At 37.1% G+C, this 25,355-nt stretch overlaps 2 protein-coding genes across 2 annotated transcripts; one reads left to right on the top strand and one right to left on the bottom strand.

The window, feature by feature from the left end:
• The first annotated feature begins 822 nt into the window (after positions 1–822).
• Positions 823–2,274, top strand: LOC135149608 (uncharacterized). Its single transcript, XM_064085360.1, has one exon. The coding sequence runs from the start codon at positions 823–825 to the stop codon at positions 2,272–2,274; it is 1,452 nt and encodes a 483-aa protein (XP_063941430.1).
• A 7,743-nt stretch (positions 2,275–10,017) lies between these two features.
• Positions 10,018–11,843, bottom strand: LOC108202324 (phosphatidylinositol 4-kinase gamma 7-like). Its single transcript, XM_017370711.2, has one exon. The coding sequence runs from the start codon at positions 11,797–11,799 to the stop codon at positions 10,018–10,020; it is 1,782 nt and encodes a 593-aa protein (XP_017226200.2). The 5' UTR covers positions 11,800–11,843.
• Positions 11,844–25,355: the final 13,512 nt, after the last annotated feature.

Here is a 25,355-nt window from a genome sequence, read left to right on the forward strand (position 1 = left end):
GTGACGTGGCAACAAATAAAACCGACCGTCGTCAACGGTCGGTTATATGTATGACATGGCACTGCTATAACCGACCGTTCCCTGTGGTCGGTTTTGTGTTCCGCGGAAAAATAATTAAAAATCAATTTAAATAAAAATATCTGTGCATCAGCCCCTTAAAACGACGTCGTTTTCTTTGTTTGGTACTAAAACCGACAGATTGGTCGGTCGGTTTTATCCTGCAGCTTTTATATCACTTTTTAGCTAGTAGTGAGCTCCCATTCACTTGAAATAAAAATCAAAGGAGAAGAAAGGAGCTAAAGTGGGGAAGAATTATTGCTTGCAAACATTTCAAGTAAGTGATTTTCATTTCTTTGCATTAAATGTGTGTGTGGTGGGTGTGTTAAATGTGTTTGTTATATTAAATGTGTGTGTGTGTGTATTGAATGCTTGTATTGAATGTATGAAATTCATGTGAAATTATTTGTTAAATGTATGTGTTATTACATTTGTGTATTGAATGTATGTGTGTATTGAATGTATGTGTGTATTGAATGTATGTGTTATTAAATGTATGTGTGTGTTAAATGTATGTGTGTGTTAAATGTGTGTTAAATGTGTGTGTAGATGACAAACTTGGATCGAAGTTGGATTAGTAATCAAGTGCAAACTGATAAAATTTCGTTAACTCCGGAATATAGGAATGATGTAGAAACTTTTTTAAAATTTGCAAGTGAAAATGGAATGGGAGAAGATGGTACAATGAAGTGTCCTTGTAAACGTTGTAGGAATTTGAATTAGTTAAGTATCGATGATGTTAGATTCCAATTACTTGCTAAGGGGATGCTTGAGGGTTATACCGTTTGGACATCACATGGTGAAGAAAGAGGAAGAAAACGTAGTCGAACATCGTATAATCGTTATTATGTTCGGGAACCTACGAGGGTAGAACAACCGGTATATTTGAATGCGATGCTACATGATTTTGCCGGTGAAAATTCCGAATTTTATAACAACGTGGATACGGGAACTAGGAATGTAGAAGAAGTTCCAAATGATAGTGCAAGAAAATATTATGAGGTGATTGTTGAAAATGGAGCACCTATTTATCCCGGTAATACGAAGTATACAAGATTAAGCTTTACCACAAAATTGTTAGAATTCAAGAATATCTCACACTGTAGTAATAAGGCTTTTGATAGTTTGCTTACACTTTTTGCGGATGTATTACCAAAAAAACACACGTTGCCCCAAACTTATTATGAAATGAAGAAGATAATGAAGGGTTTGAGGGTTGAATATCAAAAGATTGATTTATGTGAGAATGATTGTATGTTATTTTATGGAGATGACAAGGATAAAGTTGTGTGTGATATATGTGGTCAAGATCGTTATCGGGATGTTTTGAGGAAAGATGGTAAAAAAATACCAAAAAAAATATTGAGACATTTTCCTTTGATTCCTCGACTACAACGCTTGTATATGTCAAAACATACATCCGACCATATGAGATGGTACAAGAATCGAGATGTCAAAGATGGAGAAATTAGTCATCCCGCGGACGGAGAAGAGTGGAAAAATTTTGATCATCGATATCCATCATTTGCTCAAGAAATTCGTAATATAAGGCTTGGCCTTGCAACCGACGGTTTCAACCCATTTGGCCCTACCGGGAAAAAAACATATAGTGTGTGGCCCATAGTAGTAGTTGTCTACAATCTTCCGCCGTCAATGTGTATGAAAAAACCCTATATGTTTATGACCGATATAGTGCCGGGTCCGAATAGCATTGGCAAAGATATTAACGTTTGTCTAAGGCCTCTCATTGATGAATTGAAGATATTGTGGAATACAGGAATTGAAACATATGATCAATCTTTGAAACAAAATTTTACAATGAGAGCGGCTCTTATGTGGACAATTAGTGATTATCCCGCTATGAGTATGATAAGTGGATGGTCGGGTAAAGGAAAATTAGGATGTCAAGTGTGTCTTGGAAGTGTGCAAGGGTTTCAATTAAAACATTGTGGTAAATGTAGTTTCTATGGCACGAACCGAATATTCCTTGAACCGAATGATCCACTACGTCGGAAAAGTAATTTGTTTGATAATGCGGAAAGAAGAGTGTTTCGTGGTCGTTTGTCCGGGGAGGGTGTAAAGGAGTTGCTTGACGGTTTAGTTTTTCCACCACCCGGAAAGACTAATACAAAGGCGAGGAGTATCGGATATGGGGAAGAGCATCATTGGACTCATGTTCCAATTTTTTTTAGAACTCCCTTATTGGTCTTCACATAGTTTACGATATTCAATTGACATCATGCATACGGAAAAAAATGTTTTTGAGAACCTATTTTTTACTATTGTGAATGCGAAGAAGTCAAAGGATCACAAAAAAGCAAGAGCGGATTGCAAGCACTTTGGTGTGTTACCTCATTTGTGGATCGATGAAAATGGCAAGTCACCCAAAGCACCTTTTTCCATTACAAGAAAACAACGTAAACTTTTGTGTGAATGGATTACTTCACTGAAACTTCCAGACGGTTATTCCTCAAATATATCTCGTTGTTGTAATGTTGAGGAGTGTACATTTTATGGATTCAAATCGCATGATTGTCATATATTTCTTCAAAAATTATTGCCTCTTGCAATTCGTGAGCTTTTACCGGCGCCTATTGCGGATGCCATCACGGCAATTGCAAATTTTTTTCAAGATTTGTGCTCATCCACGGTTACAAAAACCGATTTGGAAATAATGGAAAAATCAGTTGTAAAGGCATTGTGTTTGTTGGAAACAATTTTTCCTCAAAGTTGGTTTGATTCGATAGAACACTTGGTTGTGCATTTGGCGGAAGAAATTAGACTTGCTGGACCTGCTTACTGGCATTGGATGTATCCAATTGAGCGTTTATTGGGGAAACTAAAACAAAAAGTCGGCAATAAAGCAAGAGTTGAGGGTTCTATTGCCGAACGATATATGGAGGAGGAGATTGTCAATATTTGTGCTTTTTACTTTGCATCCGACTCGATTCACAATAAATTAAGTCGTAACGAAGTTTTGTTTGATGTACAAAAGACCGACAAATTAGAAGTTTTTAAATATCCATGTGATTCTCTTGGAAAAGAACGAAGTCGATATTTGAATGATGATGAGCAATTATTAGCTGATGAATATGTTCTTCTAAACTCTCCTGAAGTTCAACCTTATCTAAGGTATGTTAAATACATTTTATGATAAATTTTTGTGAAGATGTCAATACATTTTATGATAAATTCATATTATTGACATTTATGCATTATTGTAGGAGGTACCAAGATCGAGTTATGAGACAACGTCCTGAGACAACACCACAACAATTAGATCATATTGTGAAAACTCGATTCAAAGCTTGGTTTAAGAAAAAGGTTGAGAAAGACGAGATAGACGGACCTCGTTTCATGGACTTGCTAGAAGGACCGGCATTAAAGGTCATGACTTTTGAAACTTGTCAAGTTAATGGATATAAATTTTCAACATCATCCGCATCCGGTTCCGGTGTTGTAGTTAAAGGAACTTTGCACGAAAATAATATTGATTATTATGGTCAACTAATAGAAATTATAAGACTTATTTATCAAGGATGCAATCATGTATATTTGTTCAAATGTATTTGGTTTGATAGTCTCGGAAATGGTGTGAGGATCGATAAGAATCGAGTCGTGACGGTTGATATAACTTCAAGATTGAGATCTAACGAAGTTTTTATTTTAGCTAGTCAAGCCTCTCAAGTATATTACGCTCCTAGCGTATTGGATCCACGAAGCAAAATATATACGGTGGTCAAATCTAAAAGTCGTCCGATTGATGAATCAATTATTGTGCAAAATGATATAGAGGACGCTTTTCAAGAAGATAGATCTAATGCCGCTAGCTCATTTTCACTATTTGTTGATTTTGCACAATATGGACAAATACCATTTATTCGGCATGAAAATCAAGATGATGATGATGAAGAAGACGAATTGCGAGATGATGAAAATCAAGATGATGATGATGATGTTAAACACAATGAAGAAGAGGAAGATGATAATGAAGATGATGATGAAGATAATGATGATGATAATGAAGATGATGATGAAGATGATGACGGTTTTGATGACTTTCAATGATGTGTAAATAATATACAATGGTGTAATCATATACAATGTTGTTTAGGCTGCTTAGTAATTTGGTTATGTATTGGTATTTGATGTTGGTACAGGATTTGGCAATTGAAACTACAAAAGAATCTGTTTTTTTTTCAATTTTTGCCCAGAAAACCGACCGTCAACCAACATAACCGACCGTTTTTGACCATTAAACTACCAGAAAACCGACCGCATTCACATAAAACCGACCCCCATTTTCCAGAAAACCGACCGTATTCATATAGGCGCGGTCGGTTATAAGCCGGTCGGTTATAAGAATCCAGGATAGCCTACTGCCACAAACCCGACCGTGTCAAAACCGACCACATATAACCGACCGTGGCAGGATTTGACATCGGTCGGTTTTACTTAAAAGTCAGTCAAAGCCTCTGTATATTATTTGTTATATATATATAAATTATAATAATGTAACTTTACCAGAAAACCGACCGTGTTCAAGTAAAACCGACCAATTTTTCCCAGAAAACCGACCGGATTTAATTAAAACCGACCGTCTGCCCAGAAAACCGACCGCTGGCCCCTTTGACTTCGGTCGGTTTTAACTAAAAGTTAGTCAAAGTCTATATATTATTTATTATATAGACATATAAATTATAATATATAAACAAATATATATATATATATATATGTATATATATATATATTATTTTACATAATATTTTACATGTAATATTTATATAAAATATATTCGTAATATAAATATATATACAGTCATAGCTATCTCTTCAATCTTACATACACGGATGGTTACAAGTGAAGTGTCCGGAGAGGAAGGTGTGAAACCTAACTCTTGTTTCCTCCTTTGCTCACGGTGATAAGTAAACGTCGTTCATCCCGTCCCCTTTGACGGTATTCAAAGCAGATCGTAGACTGACTCAGTACTAGTCACTATCCTGTGTCTATATATTATTGGCTCATTTTTAATATATATTATTTTAACTTTTTTTTCCTAACTTCACGTGCCAAAAATTTAAGATTATTCCGATCATTGCATGTATATTCTTATAACTGATATATGTCATAAGCAGTGTTCTAATTAATAATCGCCGATTTAACTGAGTAATCCCCGATTACTCCACTGCAAAGTCGGACATTGATTCGATTTTTGAAATACGATTAATCCTTATATATATTTCTTAATCGAAGCATATACGATAAATATACCAATTAAAATATTATATTACCTTAAATATGAATAATTATAGAGTTTATGAATATAATAAATATATTAGTTGCTAATATAGTAATATTACTTTTGATTTAAAACTAAAATATTATTAAATAATACTAGCTATTAATATAATATTATCTAACTATTTTTAATATTAAAATATTAAAAGGTATGGTTTTTATTTAATTAAATAATATAATTTGGCCATTTTTTCAATTTAGGGTTTCTTAAAACCGACCAACGTACTATAAAACCGACCGATCGTTTTTTGCGCCCAATTTTTCACGAAAAATTAAAACACGCGCCTTAGTGAAACGACGTCGTTTCACTGGACCCAACGTCATAACCGACCGCTCCGTCGGTCGGTTTTAAGCTCTGTATATATAAAAAAACAGCCGTTTTATTTCTTTTCCTTTTATCTTTCTCTCAACTCTCATCTCTCTCGCCTCTCTGAACTCCCCTCTCTGAAATCTCTCTCGCTCTCAAATCTCTCTCGCTTTCTAATCTCTCTTGCTGTAAACTCCTTCTCTCAAATGGCAATTCAATCTTTCATCTCTCTCGCTCTCAACTCCCTCTTTCTCAACTTGCTCGTGATTATGGTTGTGCTCGATTCTCTATGCGAATTTGTACTCGGTTCACAGAGGAGGGTTCGTTTTCCTCGGAAGAAGAAAGCCCATTCTCTTTTCGGTTTGGGTTCGGATGATTCGGTATGCTCGATTCGTTTAGTTTGGGCTCTATTTCATTTTTTCAATTTAGTTTAGTTTTGTTTGTATGTGTATATGTTGGTGTGTATGTGTATCTGCATATATTTGTTTGTATTTGTGTTAATTTCTGGGAATTTCATCTATGGGTATGTATTTGTGTATGTTTGTAAGAGTATAAGTTTATGTTAATTAGTATATACGTGTATGAAAAATTTTGCATGCAATTTGTTCGTCGGTTATGTGCAATTTGTCCGTCGGTTATAAGTGGGGTGAAATTTTTCTTAAATTTTCAATTTGTATAGTTTTTGTTTTCTTAGGCCCATCATTTGTATATGTTTGTATGTGTTTGTATATGTTTGGTTGAGCAAAACACATACTAATTGTATAATTATACAAATTAGTATGTATATTTTGTATATGTATAGTTTGTATATTACTTTAAATATGAATAAAGTAAGCGTGTATGTGTTTGTGTTTGTGTTAAGGGGATAAGTGTTTAAGTGTGTTTGTGTTTGTGTTAAGGGGATAAGTGTTTAAGTGTGTATGTTTTTGAGTTTTGGATTTAACTTGATTTTAATGAATTGTATTGTAGGGGCTCTTTGGTTGGGTGATGATTATCGTCATGATTTCAATGACGATATATATCATGGCAAGAAAAAGGAAAGCAACGGACAAGGACACCGACAAAGGCAAGGGAAAGAGTGTCGGTAGTAGTACAAACAAAAGGCGCGCGAAGGGAAAAGGCAAGGGGAAAGGAAAGACGGCGTTGCGTGACGAGCCAACGGATTCGGATACCGAATCGGACCAAAACCCAAGGGAGGCGGAGGCGGAGGCGGAGGAGGAACCGGTGAGAAGAGTGAGGATGCCGCGGTCACATTCATGCGGCATTTTTGGAGCTAAGATACCAACAAGACCTCGACGGATCAATATCTCCGATGGACCGTAAGTATATTTTTTTATATGTAGTGTTTTGTAGTGATTTGTAATGATTAATGTATATAGTGTGCGTTAGTTATTAATAATTTGTTCACGAGTTTATATTTATAATGTTCTTATATAGTATTGAAGATAATGAGGCAAAAAAGACTTTGCTTGCGATTATTCGGGCAAGATGGCCTTTGGGTAAATACACGTTTAGTGACATAGACGCGGCTTACCCAAAGTGGCTCGGTCTAAGGGTTGAGGAGTTTCTAGTAAGTAGATTTTTTTAATATAATATGTTTTTGATTTTGTTGGTAATTGGTGTGATTATTCAATTTTAATCCTTGTATTTGTTGATATTATGTAGAAATATTATAGGCAATTGAAAGGTCAAAGCCGTTCAAAAGCCAAAGCTATCATTGAAGATCACATAAAGGTCACAATCAAAAGGACCATGAATGAATTGAAGAGGAGGATCGAGAGGAAGTCAAGGGGGGAAGGGGTTTCGAAGTTGGCTTTGAAACCGGAATATTGGAATATCATTTTTTGGAAAGATCTTCTCAAGTATTGGGACACGGATGAAGGCCACTTGCATAGGTTGGAAGTTGGAGCTGCTAATCGGCAACGCGTGGAAAGGTTGCATAGCGCGGGTGCTCGCTCCTTCAACCGTGTGCGCGAGGTAGTACTATTTTTAATATGCAAACACACGCACACACATTTTGTTTTTACCTTATAATTATATAATATATAATATGATAATGCAAATGCTAATATAAGTTATTTTGTGGTATAATTCAAGAACATGAAAAATAAATTGTCTAAAAGTCCGACAAAGATTGAGGTGTGGGATGAATGCCACACTAGGATCGGCTCCACTCCCGAGAGCCGGATATATACTACCCCCGCCGCTATGCGCATTGCGGTAATCTTCTAATTTTAGCACTTTAATTAATTGTTTATATCATTAATTGTTTAATTAATTGTTTAATTAATTGTGATAAATGTGTAGGAACGATATGCCTCGATTCTTCAGCGTATGCCGGTGGAGGTTACTCAAGCGGGGGAGCGGGATGAGCCTTGGGATTGGTGGATGGAAGCAATGGAGGTTCCCCAAGGCGAGAGGCCAAAAAAGAATTATGTTGTGGGGTTCCCCAAAGCTCGAGCTAGTGATTTGATCCCAACACTAGCCACGCGCTATAGGGATTCCACCCGTGGCGGCGCCGGCTCATCCTCATCCGCTCCAACACAAAATCCAGTGGTTCCCGATTCCATCTTCCTCCCGATTGTCCGCAATGTGCTCAATGAAACCCGTGCCAATCCTCTGCAATTTGCTCGTCGCCTATCGGATGAGGAGATAACAACCTTTGCACGCACAGCCCTCGAGGCGTCCGATCCAGCCGCTGACCTGGCTCGGAGGGCGGAATGGAATAACCTTCTTGGCGGTGAGGTTGTGCATATTGTAGGGACATTGCTCGAGGATGCCCTCCAAAAATTGGATGCTCGTGCTAAAATGGTAATACACTTATGACTTAATGCTTTGTTTTTTGTTTTTGGTTGATATGTAAAAATGAATGGATTTCTAATTGTTTGACATGTTTTTGTAGGCAACTACGCAAGAGGGAGAGAAAGATTACACGGATGTGGACGAGGACACGGATGAAAACACGGATGATGAGGGTGAGGGTGAAGGTGAAGCCGGTGGCGAAGGTGGTGGGGAAGGCGGTGGTGAAGGCGGTGGTGAAGATGGTGGCGAAGGCGATGGTGAATCATCCGATGTTTCTTTGACCGATTAGTGTAATTTATAATTTAATTTTAATGGATGGTATATATTAAGACAATGGTTGGATTTGGATTGTGGTGAATGTTTGTGTTTTGAATGTTTGGATTTGGATTTGTAATTAGAATGTTTGAATTTGTAATTAGAATGTTTGGATTTGGGTTTATTTAGAATGGTTTCGTTTAATTTTGTTGTTGGTATTTCGTTTAATTTTGTTTATTTAGAATGGTTTCGTTTAATTTTGTTGTTTGGATTGTGGTTGGTATGGTTTTGGTATGGTTCTGGTTTTGGTATGGTTCTTGTTTGGATTGTGGTTGGAATGGATTGGAAACTGCAGATTCTGCTGCAATTTTTTTAAAAATTCACCCAGCAAAACCGACCGAATGGTCACAAAACCGACCGTTTTTACCATATTGTTGCCAGAAAACCGACCGCATTCAATTATAACCGACCGTGCTCATTACATAAAACCCAGAAAACCGACCGTCTTCATAAAGCGTCGGTCGGTTATGAGACGGTCGGTTATGTGAATCAGGGTGGCCTACTGCCACAAACCCGACCGACTCATAACCGACCGCACATAACCGACCGTGGCAGAAGGTTGACTGCGGTCGGTTTTGTGTCAAAGTCAACTCAGATAAAAAGCACATAACCGACCACTTTGGTCGGTCGGTTTTAGTAGTCGCTTCTGACGAGGTCTGACACCTGTTGCCACGTGGTGACAGGTGGCATCAAGTGGGGCCAATTTTCTGGGAACAAAAAGGCACATAACCGACCACTTACTTGGTCGGTTTTAAGGGTTAAACCCGACCAATTCACGTAACCGACCAGGGTTTAACCGACCAGCCATATCGGTCGGTTTTAGCCTTATAACCGACCGATATTCATCATAACCGACCGATTCTTTCGGTCGGTTATGTCCTGTTTTCCCGTAGTGCACACTGCACATACGATTAGATTATGGTTCTTGCAGAAGAGAGTAAGAAAGCATAAATTATTAAACAAAAGGTAAACAACTTGCTACTCTGAGCGTTTCCTAAAATGATTTCAGAAAATACAAACATGTTTTTTACTACTAACTCTATGAACTTTCAGCAACAGGAAATTTTCAGAAAATGCAAACATGTTTTTTACTGCTAAGTCTAAGAACTTTCAACAACAGGAAATTTTAGACAAAAACATGGGATACAAACGGAACCATAAATCTGAGATCCTGTAAGATCACAAGTCTTTTTGTCTTGTAAAAACTGTCTGATATAACATACAGGTTTACCTTGATCTTAAAACTGGCATGAAGTGCCAAGTCTTTGATTCTGCTTCTGTGCAAGGGTCACAGATTTCCACTGAGAGAATGTCGGGTACAAAAGCTCTTGGAACTTGTCTAGAAAAAGCGCCCATTTTTCATCGTTCATGTCTGAGAATTCCACAAAGGTAACACTGGAAGCAAGTTGCTCACCTGCAGTCTTGTGTCCAGAAGATTTCAGGTACTTTGGCTTCTCATATAACGCGGTGTTCTCCAGTGACATGGATAGCTTGGAAACATTAGGCATCTTTGCAGCCATTCTCTCGCCTTGCCTTTTCCCTTTAACTTCCTCTTCTTCCTCCTCCTCGATGCTATCTCCGAATCCAGATTGAAGGGGAGGTTGAATCATGCATGAATTTGTTGAAGAGTCTTGGCTTAGTTCTTTACAATCCATATCAAATTGAAACACATCATTCTCTTCTGCATCATCCTTGGGGGATAAGGCTTCCATCTCAGAAATCAGTCTTTTGGCCTTTAAGCACACGAACTCGAGCTCACTAGGCTCCTCGACACCAGTGTGGAATTCCCTGGTCATCATCTCCCCAATCTCAGAGAGACAGAGTCCAAAGGTAGAAGCTTTCTTAAGAAAGGTTGTACAGAGAATGAGAACCCGAAGACAAGCCTCCCGAATCATGGGAAGTTGTCTGCGGAGCATCTCAGAATCCTTATATGGATCCAGCTTCTCTATATACTCCAGTTCTTCTTTTGAGAAGGGAATTGAAGCCTGGGGCCAGTGGATCCATTCAAAGTATGGATCCTCTAAATTCTCTGGCAGACAGAGGCCATGATCGATTGGAAATATTTCCACTTCACCAAATCTTCCAAAAGCTTTCAGTTCCCTCACCAGAATGTTTCCTCCATGTCTGTCTGTATTTAAAATCCTTATATCTAGTATCCCGATACGATGAACAGAAGCAACAGGGAAATTGGATGTCCCATGATCACTGGCATCAAAGTCATGGGGAATAAATTGCTGACAGGATGCAATCTTGCTCACAATCTTTTTGCTTTTCAATATTTTTGCATCAACACTATTAGTATTGAAAATTGAGTGACTGATCTTGACCAATGCAGTGGGTGGTACATTGGCAAAGTGGTCATAATCAAGAATGTAAGCAGCCACTTCTCTAAATCCTGTTTCTCCAACCCTTACAGAATGCTTTAATCCTGGCTGTCCAAGCGCTTTTCCAACAAGGCCTTTTGGGTTATTAGGTGCAAAAGGCTCTTCATCTGTTGGCTTTACTATGGCTACATTTACACCGTTGTTGTTTCTGAAATAGTAGGCACCCCCAAGCCCACCACTAACAGGAAGTGGATCAACTCCAATCTTCATTCCTTCAATAATCTCCTCAACAAGCTGTTTTATTTTGGCAAGACTTTTACACTGACATAAGATCTCAATTGGACCACTCTGATCTCCCTGTTGAAAATCTTTTCCAGTGGGCGAGAGACAAGGAGATGACGAACTTCTGTGCATCCGTGAAAGAAGAAGAGGAGAATGGTTTTGAATGGCACTCAAGTCGTTCTTGAGTACCTTATCACCAAATATTAATGAGCTTCCCTCAACTGGAACATTAAGACAAATCTGCAACCTCCTCTTCACAGTATGAGCATTGTCATCACGATCCAAATCCATTGCCAATACACAGCCAGTGTCGGTCTGCACAAAAATACGCCTCCTTCCAGCAGGTTTGCATTTCTTCCTATTTTCTTCTACGGATACTCCATCAGCTAAGCTGCTAAAAACTGCCATTGACATTTGTATTTGATCTTTCGGCGGTGAACTTTGATGGCAATGGAAGAGGCCTTCTTCCTCTTTGAAGAGGGTGCTGACCTCCAAAGCAGATTGCAAAGGAAGCAGATAGTATGATCTACTATATGAATACAGAACTCCATCATCAGTTCATACAGAAACACATCACTACATTAGTAGATCAAAATATACCAAAACTGAAACACAACTGAATCAACTGAGGGCTGCAGTCTATATGTAAAAAAGAATTAATCAACATTGATCATCATAGGTGAAAGCCTTTTTACAATCTAGCACAAATATACCAGACTTTAAGGCCGCGTTCACTTGGTAGGAACACGATGATAAGAGAACTGAAGAAATTTGTACTCTAGCTATTTGGGTGAGGTTGAACTAGAAATCTAACTCACATGTTTTGAAGGGAATGCTCCATGTAATCTTCACTATTTTCTCCCACAATCTTCATCATTGAAAACCTAGACTCATTCATGCTCAGTCACTATTGTATCATACATTCTTCTTTCTCCTCTAAATTTGTTTACGATTTTTCACTTCATTCTCCCCCGGTCCAATTCCATTCAACTGAATGCATGCAATCTAAAGGTTTGGCCCTAAATACCACACGATACGCATCTGGTAGCTGCGTATCACTACAAAAAGAAACATGCACGAATCTTTTGATAATTTATCTAGCGATCTGTATAAAATGTGTATCTCATAACACGCATTTAAAAGATGCGTCTCTCTAAAATATGCACATTATATATGCTTATTTCATGTGACTAGTGGTATTTCGAGCCATGCTATCCAAAATTGTGGTAGATCGTGCCATCCTTTTCAAAATTGTGGTGTACTATTTGGTTAATGTGACTAGTAGTCGTTTGTAATCCAAGGATAATCTCTATAGTCACCCTGATATATTAATTAGTCAATGATATTTGTCGGTCAATTGATCTTCTCACCAGGTATTTCTTACACTTTCATTAAAGTCAAGTGTCGTCATTTTTAGGAAAAAGGAAAGACCTATATTTTATTATATTCATTAGAGTATACTTTCAGCCAATAGAGTCAATATAGGTCAGCTAATAATCTCCCACACACGTATATGTGATTTTTACATTTTTCATTAAAGTCAAACGTTGTCGTTTTTTGATATAATGAAGACCTATATTTGTTGCTCATTAGAGGATACTTAGACCAATAAACTAAATATTTGTCGGTCGGTAATCTTCGAAACATATATTTGTTATATTGTTTTTCATTTCTCACATATTTCTTATCTCATTAAAGTCATATGTTGTCGTTTTTCAAAAAAGAAGAAGATAGACCTAGGTTTATAGATTGCGGCGCCAAGGGAAACTGCTTAAGATCACGTGTAAATAACATAAAACACATATCAGACTCATAATGACAAATCACACAATAGCGGCGCCAAGGAAAATTGCTTAAGATCACGTGTAAATAACGGAAAACACATATCAGACTTATAATGACAAATCAGAGAATAAAGCTTGAGTTGGGGGAGAGATAGCCAGGCTCAAAAATTATATCTTCCGAATTCAGGAGCTTTCAACTAAAATTCATCCATAAAACTAATTCACATATCTTCATTTGTACTGAATTTTAAAAAATCTATTCATCAGACCAGAAATTGACATGTTCACGAACAAAAACCCCAAAAATGACCCTAGAACATAACATAACTATATATCTATAACGTACACCACTAGAAAGCACATAACTTTTTACATACAAAAAAAATTTAACATACAAGTGCAATGAGAACATGATCAAAATGATTCTAACACATATCTCAAGTCACACACAAAAAAAAACACATAATAAGTAAAATCAATACATTGATACTCAATCCAGCTCTAAAATACAAATCAGCACAAAATAATCAAACCAGACTCAAAAAAATTCATATAACTCACCAGAAGCTGAGTAGATCTTGAAAATAAAAAGATGAACTTTGTGAATGGTAAGAACACGAAATAACACAGCCAAGCCAATGGAATGGAGCAAAAAACAAGGAAAAAGAGGGGGTGTAAGTAAGTAGTCACAGAACCCACACAGCTCCTTGGGATTTTCTGTAACTATATTTGTACAAATGTTTTAATACCTGTACATGAGTTTACATATGCATTTTATACGTGGACACAGGATCGGGTGTCACATGAGGCTCGTGGCGCCGCATTGTGCATCATAATTTTTGTTTTATATTTTTTAAAATAAGTTAAATATTTTGTTAAAGAAAATAATATCCTACAAGTAAGAACGTTTCTATCAACTCAAAAGGTTGTTAAAATAATATAAAATATCAATGTTGTATAATTTCTCGATCCATAAATTATTCATGCATGTATTTTAATAGTTCGACCTATATTTTAATAATAATATGATATTATTATATATAAAATATAATCTTGATGTGATAAGAGAATTTGAAATGTTACGGATCTTTTTGAAAGTTTGACAAATATATTTATATGAAGTGTTTTTTACCATCCCTGCAGCTTCGATGATCATAGCTAAAGTGAGTGATATATTGAATGCGATTGAGGCTGAAATTATAGACAATAAAAATGTTTAATCAAAATTAATATTTTTCTATATAATATTTATAATTTTCAATAAGATTTTTAACTACAAATTTGTGTGAATGGAGATATACTTTAACATCTTTTTTATATTCGAGATTTTACGAGATTTTGGTATTAAAATTCAGATTGTTGTAATGGATATTCTCTCTCATCTATTAAATTATTGAATATGAATGTATATCATGTGGGCTAAGAATAGGACGAAATTCTCACAAAAAGGTTAAAAGTACGTATACTGTGGGGCCAACTTTATTTAATTTTCGAAAATCAAATGGCATCATCCAAAAAGAGGACAAGATATTGGGGCCGTTCGGCTGAACTTAAAATTAGTGCTTTATGCTTAAAATATAAAAGTGAACTAGAAGTCAGAAGCAAATTAAGATTTATAGGTGATTAAACTGTCTGGGAAAAAAAGTAGAAGTCGTGAAACAAAATCAGTGTGGGTGTTTGGGTGGGGTTTTTAAGCCCCACTTCTAGAATTTAAGTTTGAAAACACTTATCCGTACCGTTTGTGTAAAAAGTCGAGAAACACTTTTAAAAAACTAGGATTCCTAACTTTTGTTTGATGACTTCTACTTTTTTTTCAAACACTTTAATCACTTATAAGTCTTAACTAACTTCTAACCTCTACTTTACTTTTTTTACTTTAAGCATAAAGCACTTATTTTAAGCTAACCCAAACTGCCCTAGTAATCCTAACCTTTTTAAAGTACTTTTCGACTTTTTACACAGAGAGAACAAATAAGTGATTATAACTTATTCTGTCAAAAAAATGTGGTTTTTACACAGAGAGTACAAATAAGTGTATAAAATGAAGATTGATATATTTTAATAAAACATACATATATCGTGTCTCGTCCGGGAGATAATGAAATTAGGATAAAAGGACTCCCAATTCTTTTTAATAGTCGCATGATTTTCTTTTGTGAGAAGCTATTCTTTAGTTTAATTTGTCCGAAGGGAATGAACAAAAAGTGCAAAGATTTATATATATATATTCATAGACGCATAGTTTGAAACTTCGAATTGTATAACATATATAGCCAAGGATTTACTAAAACTTTCGAAATATAAATGCATGATTGGAGAGTATTTTTGTTACATAGTGTTTATACTTTTGTTTACAAAATCATTTATCTAATTTTAATTAAGAGTTTTCGAATTTTGGAGATGCACCACTAAATACAAACCATATCTATATTATAATGAACCACAATTCGAAATACCTCAACTTTTTTATAGCCCATTCTATTTTGGCAGTTCGATCGCGAAAGTTATTCCTCCTGCATTTATATATAAACGCTGGTTTATCAAGAAGACACAAGAAAAGCACTTAGAATTATAATTTAATTTATAATATAATTATTGTATTTGAGTTTGATTTATTTTATAATTTGATCATCCCTTTAACATAGCTCGTGTCATGTATTTTTGTGTGATGATAAATTCTATACCGGGCTTGTTTAGAATTCGTTACCTGATCCAAAACTCATATCCATTTTGAAACGTGTCAGGCACTGTTCGTATATATTTAATAGAAATATATTAATAAAATTTAATTAAGATAATATTTGGGATATATATATATATATATATTATAGAGAAGAGAGAGAAAAGTTATTTGGAGTCCCATGATTATTGGAGTCCTTGGAGTCCCAATCCAGACCCTTTTACACTAGATCCGATGGTTGCTATTCTATTAGATGTTTCTTATTTAATATAAAATCCAAGTTTTATTTTATATACAGATAAGAGGCGCGTTAGTTTTCAGCCATCTATGTACGCGAGACACAAGGGTCAGTTACAACTACCGAGTACTTGCAAAGTGTCGCTAATAGAAGTACAATGTTCTGCCCTTACATGTATATCATCCTAGAGTTTTTTCCATTGTGTTCCTCAACAATTATATATGTTCATCTTCTCCACTTGCAGAATACTCAATAATAAACGTACTGCTTCCGTTGATTGCTCATATTCTGCCCTTTATCCTATACTTCTATCATGTTCGGCACTTTATCTTCTATCTCTGTGTCTTTTGTAATTTAGACACAAATGCATTACCAGTTGTACTCGTGCCTCATATTTGAAACAGTAGATGCAAATAACAGACTAATAGAAACATGAACTACGTGCAGTTCATTTGTGTTTCTGATGTTCCAATTCTGCAGATATGTCAAGCAACTAGTGATTAATTGTCATGACATAATTGTTCTGTCTCATATTACTAAAAATGTTTGTGTTGTGAAGGTTCTGAACTAGTCATGTCTGAATCCATTGGGGAAAGATAAGAAATATGTCTACATACAATACATCCCAGTGATGGCAAAATTGCTAGACCTATTCTCATCTGAAACCAGTAACATACAATGCTAAGCAAAGATAAAATTCCATAGATAAATAACAGTAGCATGAGCTACGTTCACAATTTGATTACCAAACAAGAAGTGTCTAATAAAATATAAACATCCCCAAAGCAAAATAATTCCAACAACTGAATATGTCATTCCATACTAAAATTCTATTCCCAGCAAACAAATGTAGCACCTAAGGTTTTTTAATAGTGCTTGTGCAGCACTTTTCGAGTCAATTTCACGTGTAATATTCATTAATCTCCCAATAGCTTCTGCTTGCTGTAGTTGACCATCTTGTGCAGCACAAGATGCTTTTTTCTGTTCTTGGACCATAGAAGCATGTGGTGCAAGTATATCGCTCGTAGCTTATGTAGTGCATTTTTCTGATTGTCCTGCACATTGTTCATATATACTCAGGAAATTATATATACATTTCCAAAGTTAAAAGAGTTAGAATTAGTTTGTTTCGTACCCTCTCATAGCGCAGTCCACTACTCCATCCGGACGCGTTCCCCATATAGCACTCCAAGTGCCTCATAACAAACACTCCACAGTCCACTGCGTTATCCATCGTCTGCCAGCTCATTGTAATCACAATTGGCCTGAGGTTAGCTATATCTCGAACCCTTGGCACTGCATAGCACTCCAAAAACTGGCAGAAGCAATCATGCTGCACATAACAACGCATTTTGGAAAGTCAGACATCATTTTGTTATTACATCTATGTGCATAACCATACTGAGCTTAGATGAGGAACAGACATACCAATTTCCATGGAAGATCGCCATATGTATCTTCAAACGACATCTCCTGGACTATGTTGTCAATAATCTCCCAGCGGAGCTTTTTAATATTGTAGCATATGATGTAATGGTGGCTTCCGGTATACACCGGGAACAGGAACTACATATTAACAGTATTTGGGAAAGTCACTCTACGGTACATAATTTTAGATTTGCCTTTTGTGTTTAATAAAATGGAGAACAAAGCATTTGAAAGTTACCATTTCAAATTCAGGAATGTCTAAGGTTCTGTTATGGATCTTGTTAACCAGCTCTAGTACTACCTCCATGTTCTCATCGAAGGCCTCATAACGACTGAGCCTCGCATCCGTATCTCCAGGTACAACCTCGATCATCATAGGCCCGTACTGCATACATTTAAAGTTTCATCATCAATATATAGATAGAATAAATAAAGCAGGACGCATGCCACAGGAATATGAATACAATGTCCCAGACTTACAATGGTTTCACTTGTAAGGAACATCCGCAGTGGTGATGATTCCGATCTGAAAAGTTCATTTTCATTAAGCATATGAGTCCATGTGTCAATCACGGTAGATTCCACCTGTTTATTTTCCTTTAGAGAGTGAAAATGTGCTTTCGAACACCGCCCTCCCATCCACTCAAATATGTAGTCCCTGCAATAGATTACAATCGATTTATTTAATTATTTTGATTTAAAAGTGTAGGATCTATGTCAACCTTTTTAAGGTGGAGAAAAAACTTACGATTGATTTGTTTTATCCTCGCACAACCACTCCCAAACATCCTTCTCTTCCGAAGTCAGGTTGTGTCGGTTAATGTCCGTCACTCTTGTCACGTACGGTGACCTGAAAACGGCACTTGGAATGATATTTCTCTTAGGTCTTGTCTTTGCAGGTTCATGTAAGCTGTCCATGTCAGTACTCCCAGTTGCCTTTTGCTCAAAAGGAACCACAGCTGCTGGAGTTGCAACACATGTTTCTATCGCACCCCCAAGATTTCTAGGTGACATTTGTGTCAGGCCAAGAGAGAAACTCGGCACACTAGTATCTTCCTCCAGATCAACATTTTTGCTAGGCCCCTGGTTTGCGCACAAGCTGGATAGACTCTTAGTAATCGGACTAGATTCACCAAAGAGTTGGAAAAAGACCTTGTACCGCTTCTTAAGTTCTGCAAGTTTTGAATTCTGCGGGTACAGAGCCATACTATCTATGAAATTCGTCACGCATCTATTGTAAGCAGCTTCCAAATCCTCCAGATTAGCCTCAAACCTCTTCATATATGACTGCATAGAGAAACATTACACTTAATCACTGTCCCAAAAAATAAACGCAACTAAAATAGGTCAAGCTCAATAGAATTACCTCCTCATCAAAGTGCTTCTCAATCTCAATATCCTCACGTGTTTGAGTGTTTGGGCCACCTGCAGGAGTTTCATGAGTGTCGGCATTTTTCATCTCACCACCGAAAGCCTCCGCCTCACGCAGTGAATCAGAGAGGTTCTCCCCATTTGAATCCTGCACACAAATGTAGTAACTTAATTATTTTATCTGCTGCCCCTGTTAATAACCTGTAGTTATACTGTTATAACAAACCTTGTCAACTTCCATGGCCGTGCATCCTCCCACAATCTCCTCTTCAGAGTCCCCTGAAACACTGTCTGGGACCACCATTTCTCGCATTGATAACTCTCCAGCTATATTCTGTCCAATGAAAAGGCAAGCAAGACAATTAAAGTTCATAGAGCAATTTAAATAAAAAACATACAGTACATGATAACACGATATCACATACCTCAGACTCGGTATTAAGAGGAACACACGCTCCCTCGTGCTTCTCCACATCCTATTTAACATAACACAAAGGAGCTAGTCAATAAACAACTTTAAATTGCGCAAGACAGTACCACACATTTAAACTGGACCACCATTTCTCTCATAGCTAATTCTCCAGATATATTTTGTCCAACTAAAAGGCGAGCAATACAATATAAATCATAGCACAATTGAAGCAAAAAACATACTATACATAATAACACGATATCAAATACCTCAGTCTCTGTATTACGAGGGCCACACGCTCCCTCGTGCATCTCCACATCCTATTTAACATAACATAAAGGAACTAGTTAATAAAAAACTTTACATAGCGCAAGACAGTATCGTACATTTAAAATGGACATAGCATACCTGAATGTTATCTTCCAATAATACAAGGGATCCGACGCCAAATTTATGGTCGTCTGTTCGTTCCTTTCTCTCTCTCGCAGGATATCGTCAGGCCAACTCAAATATGCAGGAAATATGATATTCATGTGCATCAAACTGTTGCTTCGGAGACAAGTAGCATAGCAATACTGTTAGACCCAAAAATAAAATTCATAGCAGTCAACACATTTAAAATATGGCAAAGAACACTAAATGTACAACTCTTATACAACTTACAATTAGAAATGCAAGAGGTCCGACGAAATTCCTCCATTTGTACTGTCCCCAATAACTATGCGTCTTGCGCAGCTTATCAATCAGCAACTTACACCAATTATATTTCCCACACTCATCTAGATTACCTCCAAAACTTAGCATTTTTCGCGATATCCACCTATTCTGATTCGCCTCGATACAGAAATTGTACATCAGAACTAGAAAATTCATTTTGAAGTTGTTATCAGCCCGACTGCATTTTTTAATCGCGTTCATGACCATGAACGGAGATACAGACTTGCCATCATATTGTTTGTCCCAATCGGTCTTTCCTATTTTCCCTTCTCTAAGTTTTATGTCCATATCACCTAGTGGGAGGCCAAGAATCTTGTGCACAAGTTTCTCCGTGATTAACACATCTCCTGCCTTCAACCGAAGTTGACATGTCCTGTTGCAGAACGAATCAACAATCTTATACCCAAGCCTATGCTGGTAAGTACGCAGGCGGAATCCTAAAAGCAGCCCAAAACCGGCTTTTTTCACCCATGCTGCTTGAGCATTAGAAAGTGTAAGCATTACATCTGTTATGATTGAGAGCATAAATTTCTTCTGAAGGTATCCCTCATAATTCCTCTTCTTCTTCTCCCCATCTCGCTTCGGTGGTGTCGCACGAACTGCTAAACAAGCCCTGTTCGCAATACATCTAGCAGCGCGCCTCCGGGCCTGCACAAAGAGTCATGTTTCCCACAGCAAGAGTTAATTAAACAAGCCTGCCTTTTCATTTATAAGGACGTCAACAACAATTACTGTCTATTAACTTAAGCCTTGCAATTTATACTGTTTGTCACCAAAGTACTTTAACACTTCGGTACCATGTCGACTAAATATAACAGGAAGCAAGCATATGGTAATGTGTTCACATATCAAACATCAACAACATTAAACACACATACAAATTTTTAGTCTCTCTATTACTAACAATACCTCAGGAATTTTGGATGAGGAGGATCCAACTCTATGCAGCTCAGGCTTACTATGTGCGGAGACATCCCGCCCTTCGCTACTATTCTGCGTCTTCTAGTCGTCACCCAAAACAGAAGCAAAAAATTCATTAGTTTCGTTGTTTACGATAGGAAAGTCACAGCTCACAATCAGGCACATCTATAACAACTGCGTGATGCAAAGTAATTACCTTGCTTCGTAGCTGTTTTACAATTGAAGCTGTTGAAGCCCTAGATTTCGCAGACAAGCTAGCACATCTGGTCTTTCTACCAGCTTGTCCTGCGGTCTTCTTACCCGAGCTGTCAAAACGCTCTTGAGGAGTCATAAAATCATCATCCTCTTTGGCCCCAGAGCTACGACGCATCCGTTCTGCATCCAGCCATTCACTCCGTATGTCCAATCTATTCACTGGTGTTGCCACCTCACCTAGGGACTTGCTACTCGCGTGTCCGCGCGTGTTTTTCTTAAGTGACGAGCCACCAAGCACAATTGCAGGAGAGTTTCCACTAGACCCGTCATCATCAATAGTTACGTACTCTGGTTTCTTCTTCGTCCAATTGTATAACCATGGGCTAGCAATTAGTCTGCCGCTTCTCCTTCGACCTAACCAGATGACGCAAAAGAGTTGATTTCTAACTGTGACAGAAAACAATATTTACCCAACACACATACGCTTTGCAGCATCACAAAAAGCAACACTAAATACTTAAACAGACTAGACAAAGTGCAGGACTAGACACCACATACAAAGTGCCGGACTAGACACCACGCTGAAATTACATTGTTAAGCATATAAACAACAACAAAATTCCTGTAAAATGGTTATCCCAAAGCATAACTAGGCAACATAACCACGCAGCCATATATTAGTAAAAACCCCAAAGCATAAACTAAAAACTTTGAATACGTGTTCAGTCAACATTATAACAAATTGAAGAACTAGGGAACAATTTGCATGTAAGGTTACAGTCTTTTACTACACCTGAAAGGGAACAATTTATATTTCTAAAGATGTCAAGTAATTAGACCCGACAAGAAATACATGACAACACAGATTGCCTATTTCCAGCACACATTCCAAATATTGCTACTAGACCACATACCATAGACAGAGGAACACATAATTAAGATTAACATGCTCAAACCAGTCACAAAATGCAGAACTACAGATCATAATACATTTACAACTTCCCAAATCTGCCACACATCAAAAGACCCAATTTTTTCAAGACGCATTCTCCAAGTTCAATTGATTATCAAATAATTGGATCATCTAGTCAAAACACCCACAAACTCAATCTAGTAACAAAGCCCTAAAGAAAGAAAAAGGCCACCATCGAACAAATCCCTTAGAGAGTGTGAATGCAGGACAACCAAGATATTGGGCCGCGGTATTCATAAAATCTGACCATTACGTGCACCTAAAATAGACATGCATCTCAATTGAAGGATATAGTTAGGAGATCGTTTACATACCAGAGCTCATTTTCGCCCAACTTCGATTTGTTCTGCACAATCTTCACCGGTGGTTAGATTAGCTCTAAAGCGTCCTAAAAATAGGGATGAAGACAACGTAAGTGGGGGATTCTGGATAGCGTTGTTGAGTCCTTCACCGGATGCTTCGGATGCTTCATGCAGAGTCGTGCGCGAAACTGGATTTCAAATTCATTAATAACTGGCAGCCGTTTTTTTTAATTCATTAAATCTCAGCCATTGGTTTTTGTTTTTAAATGAACTGTGGATCTTAGGGACTCCACTATATTCAAAACTATAGTGTCCCACAGAACTCAACTCTCTCTCTCTCTCTCTATATATATATATATATATATATATAGAGAGAGAGAGAGAGAGAGAGAGAAAAGTTATTTGGAGTCCCACTTTTTTTGGAGTTCCCGGAGTCCCAATCCCGACCCTCCATTTCATTCTCATCTGACGGCTGTAGTTTAATTAGAATTATATAAAATTTAAATAATTAACTACTTTATCTTTCCAAATTAAGCGCTCACTCATCTCTTCCACGATTGTAGCGTTAGTTATTTTGTTGCTGAGTTTGTGGGAAGATATTATCCTGCCATTTGTTCTGCAACCTTTTCAGTGGTGCGTTATTTCTTTTTCTCTTTGTTCTGCGCATTCTCTATCGAACACCCAGTTGTGTACATCTTTTTCGTAAACCGCAGAACATAGTTGTGTCCTGCATAGTTTCATGTTCTTAAGTTTTTTTTTTCTCTGTTGTTAATATTTGTAGAATACGTGTACAAATTGGGTTGGTGATTTGCAGATATTCTGTATGATATATGAGTTGCAGTGTTAGATATAATTGATGATCACTAATGTTCTTAAGGGTTGTTTTAGAACAGGAGTCATCAGAGTTTAAGCTAGAAGCTGATCAGAGTTTAGTAAAGTCTGACAGAGTTTAACAAAGTCTGATCAGAGTTTACATAGTCAAGACTCGTCAGAGTTTACACGTGGAAAGAGCTCAGAAGCGGATATACTTCAAGGAAGGATAGAAGCGGAGGAGTGATTTGCTGACTATGGAAACTAAACAGAAAACTGGAGCAATCTTTGATTGATAGAATTCATAGCTGATTTATAGGATATCAAATCAGAGATTGATTTTGTAACTGTGTCTATATAAACACAGATTAGGGTTACTCTATAGGAGTTGAGTTATCGAGTACATTGTTAAGAACCCTAGCAGCTCTTAGTGATACAATATAAATCACTGAGAGAGTTTTTGTAACCATCAAAGCTTTGTGAATATAAGAGTTTATTGATTTCAATTTCTTATATTGTCTTACAGTGTTACAGATTGTGGTCACTATATCATCTTATATAGTGAGTTTATAGGACCTAACAAGTGGTATCAGAGCCAGCTCTGTTAAGATTACTACAGTGAGATCTTAAACACAATCATGTCTGAAAAATCACAAGCTTCATCCTTTAGAGTTCCAATCCTTAAGGCATCTGAATATCCAGTCTGGAAAGAAAGAATGATCATATTCTTAGACTCTGTTGATCCAGAATACCTTGACAGGATTTATGATGGACCACATATGCCCACCAAGCTCTCTGTTGGGATTGCAGATGAACCTCAAAAGATGGTTCCAAAAGAAAAGAAAGATTATACTCCAGAGGACATCTCATCTATCAGTAAAGATGCAAAGGTGAAGCATCTGTTGCATAGTGCCCTTGATAATGCAATGTCTAATAGGGTGATTGGGTGCAAAACTGCTAAACAAATCTGGGATGCTCTGGAAACCAGATGTCAAGGAACTCAGGCCATTAAGAAAAACAGAAAAACAATCCTTACACAGGAGTATGAGCACTTTGACTCAAAATCTGGTGAGTCTCTGACAGATCTGTATGACAGATTTGTCAAACTGTTGAATGACTTATCTCTGGTGGACAAGGAATATGATCTTGAAGACTCAAACCTCAAATTCCTTCTAGCTCTTCCTGAAAAATGGGATTTGAAAGTCACTACAATAAGAGACAATCTTGATCTTGGAGAAATGTCTCTTGATGATGTTTATGGAAGACTGAAGACTCATGAACTTGAAATGGAGCAAAGGAGCAAAAGACATGGAGGAAAATCAAAGTCTGTTGCTCTGAAAGTTCAAGAGGAAGCTGCTAAGAGCAAGGGAAAAGCTCATGTCACAAAGTCTGACATTGAGTCATCAAACTCTGATGACTCAAACTCTGATGTTCTCTCAGACTCTGAAGAAAGTGATGATGAGATGATGCAGTTAGCAGCATTGATGGTGAAGAGCTTCAAGAAGTTGGCCTACAAAAAGTTCAACAAAGGCAAAAGTTTTTCAAGAAAAGACAGAAACTCTGACAGAGTTTATGACAAGAAGAACTTCAAGAAGAATGAGGGCAAAGAAGGGAAAGCTGGAAAAGCTGACAAGTATACCTGTTTCAACTGTGGTGAAAAGGGACACTTTGCATCTGAATGCAAGAAAGCCAAGAAGGAAAAAGAAAAAGCCTTCATCACCAAGAAAGGAAACTGGACAGATACATCTGATTCAGAAGAAGAAGTCAACTATGCTCTGATGGCAAACACTGACAACAACTTTGAATCTCCTGCTAAGGTACCTCATTCTACTCTTGCCTTTGATACTGAAGATATAACTGAGTTAAGATTGTTTCTTAAAACTTTGCATATCAGCTTTAGAGATCAGACTTTAGAAAATGAAAGATTAAAATCTGAAACTCTGAGTGTAAAGAAGAGGAATGATTTTCTAGAAAAAGAATTAGTTCAGATGTTGGAAGTTCAGAAAGAAAGAGATGATGCTGTTATTGTCAAAGATGAATTATTAAAGAGGTATGCATCTCTTCAATCAGAACTTGCTAAGGAAAGGGAGATCATTAAGACATGGACTAATTCAGGCAAAACTACTCAGGATATCTTAG

The sequence above is a fragment of the Daucus carota genome, chromosome 9 (assembly GCF_001625215.2).
Source record: "Daucus carota subsp. sativus chromosome 9, DH1 v3.0, whole genome shotgun sequence".
NCBI classification, from domain to species: Eukaryota; Viridiplantae; Streptophyta; class Magnoliopsida; order Apiales; family Apiaceae; genus Daucus; species Daucus carota.

Coding starts and splice junctions, on each gene's coding strand:
- LOC135149608 (XM_064085360.1), top strand. CDS start 823: ATGCTTGAGGGTTATACCGTTTGGACATCACATGGTGAAGAAAGAGGA.
- LOC108202324 (XM_017370711.2), bottom strand. CDS start 11,799: ATGTCAATGGCAGTTTTTAGCAGCTTAGCTGATGGAGTATCCGTAGAA.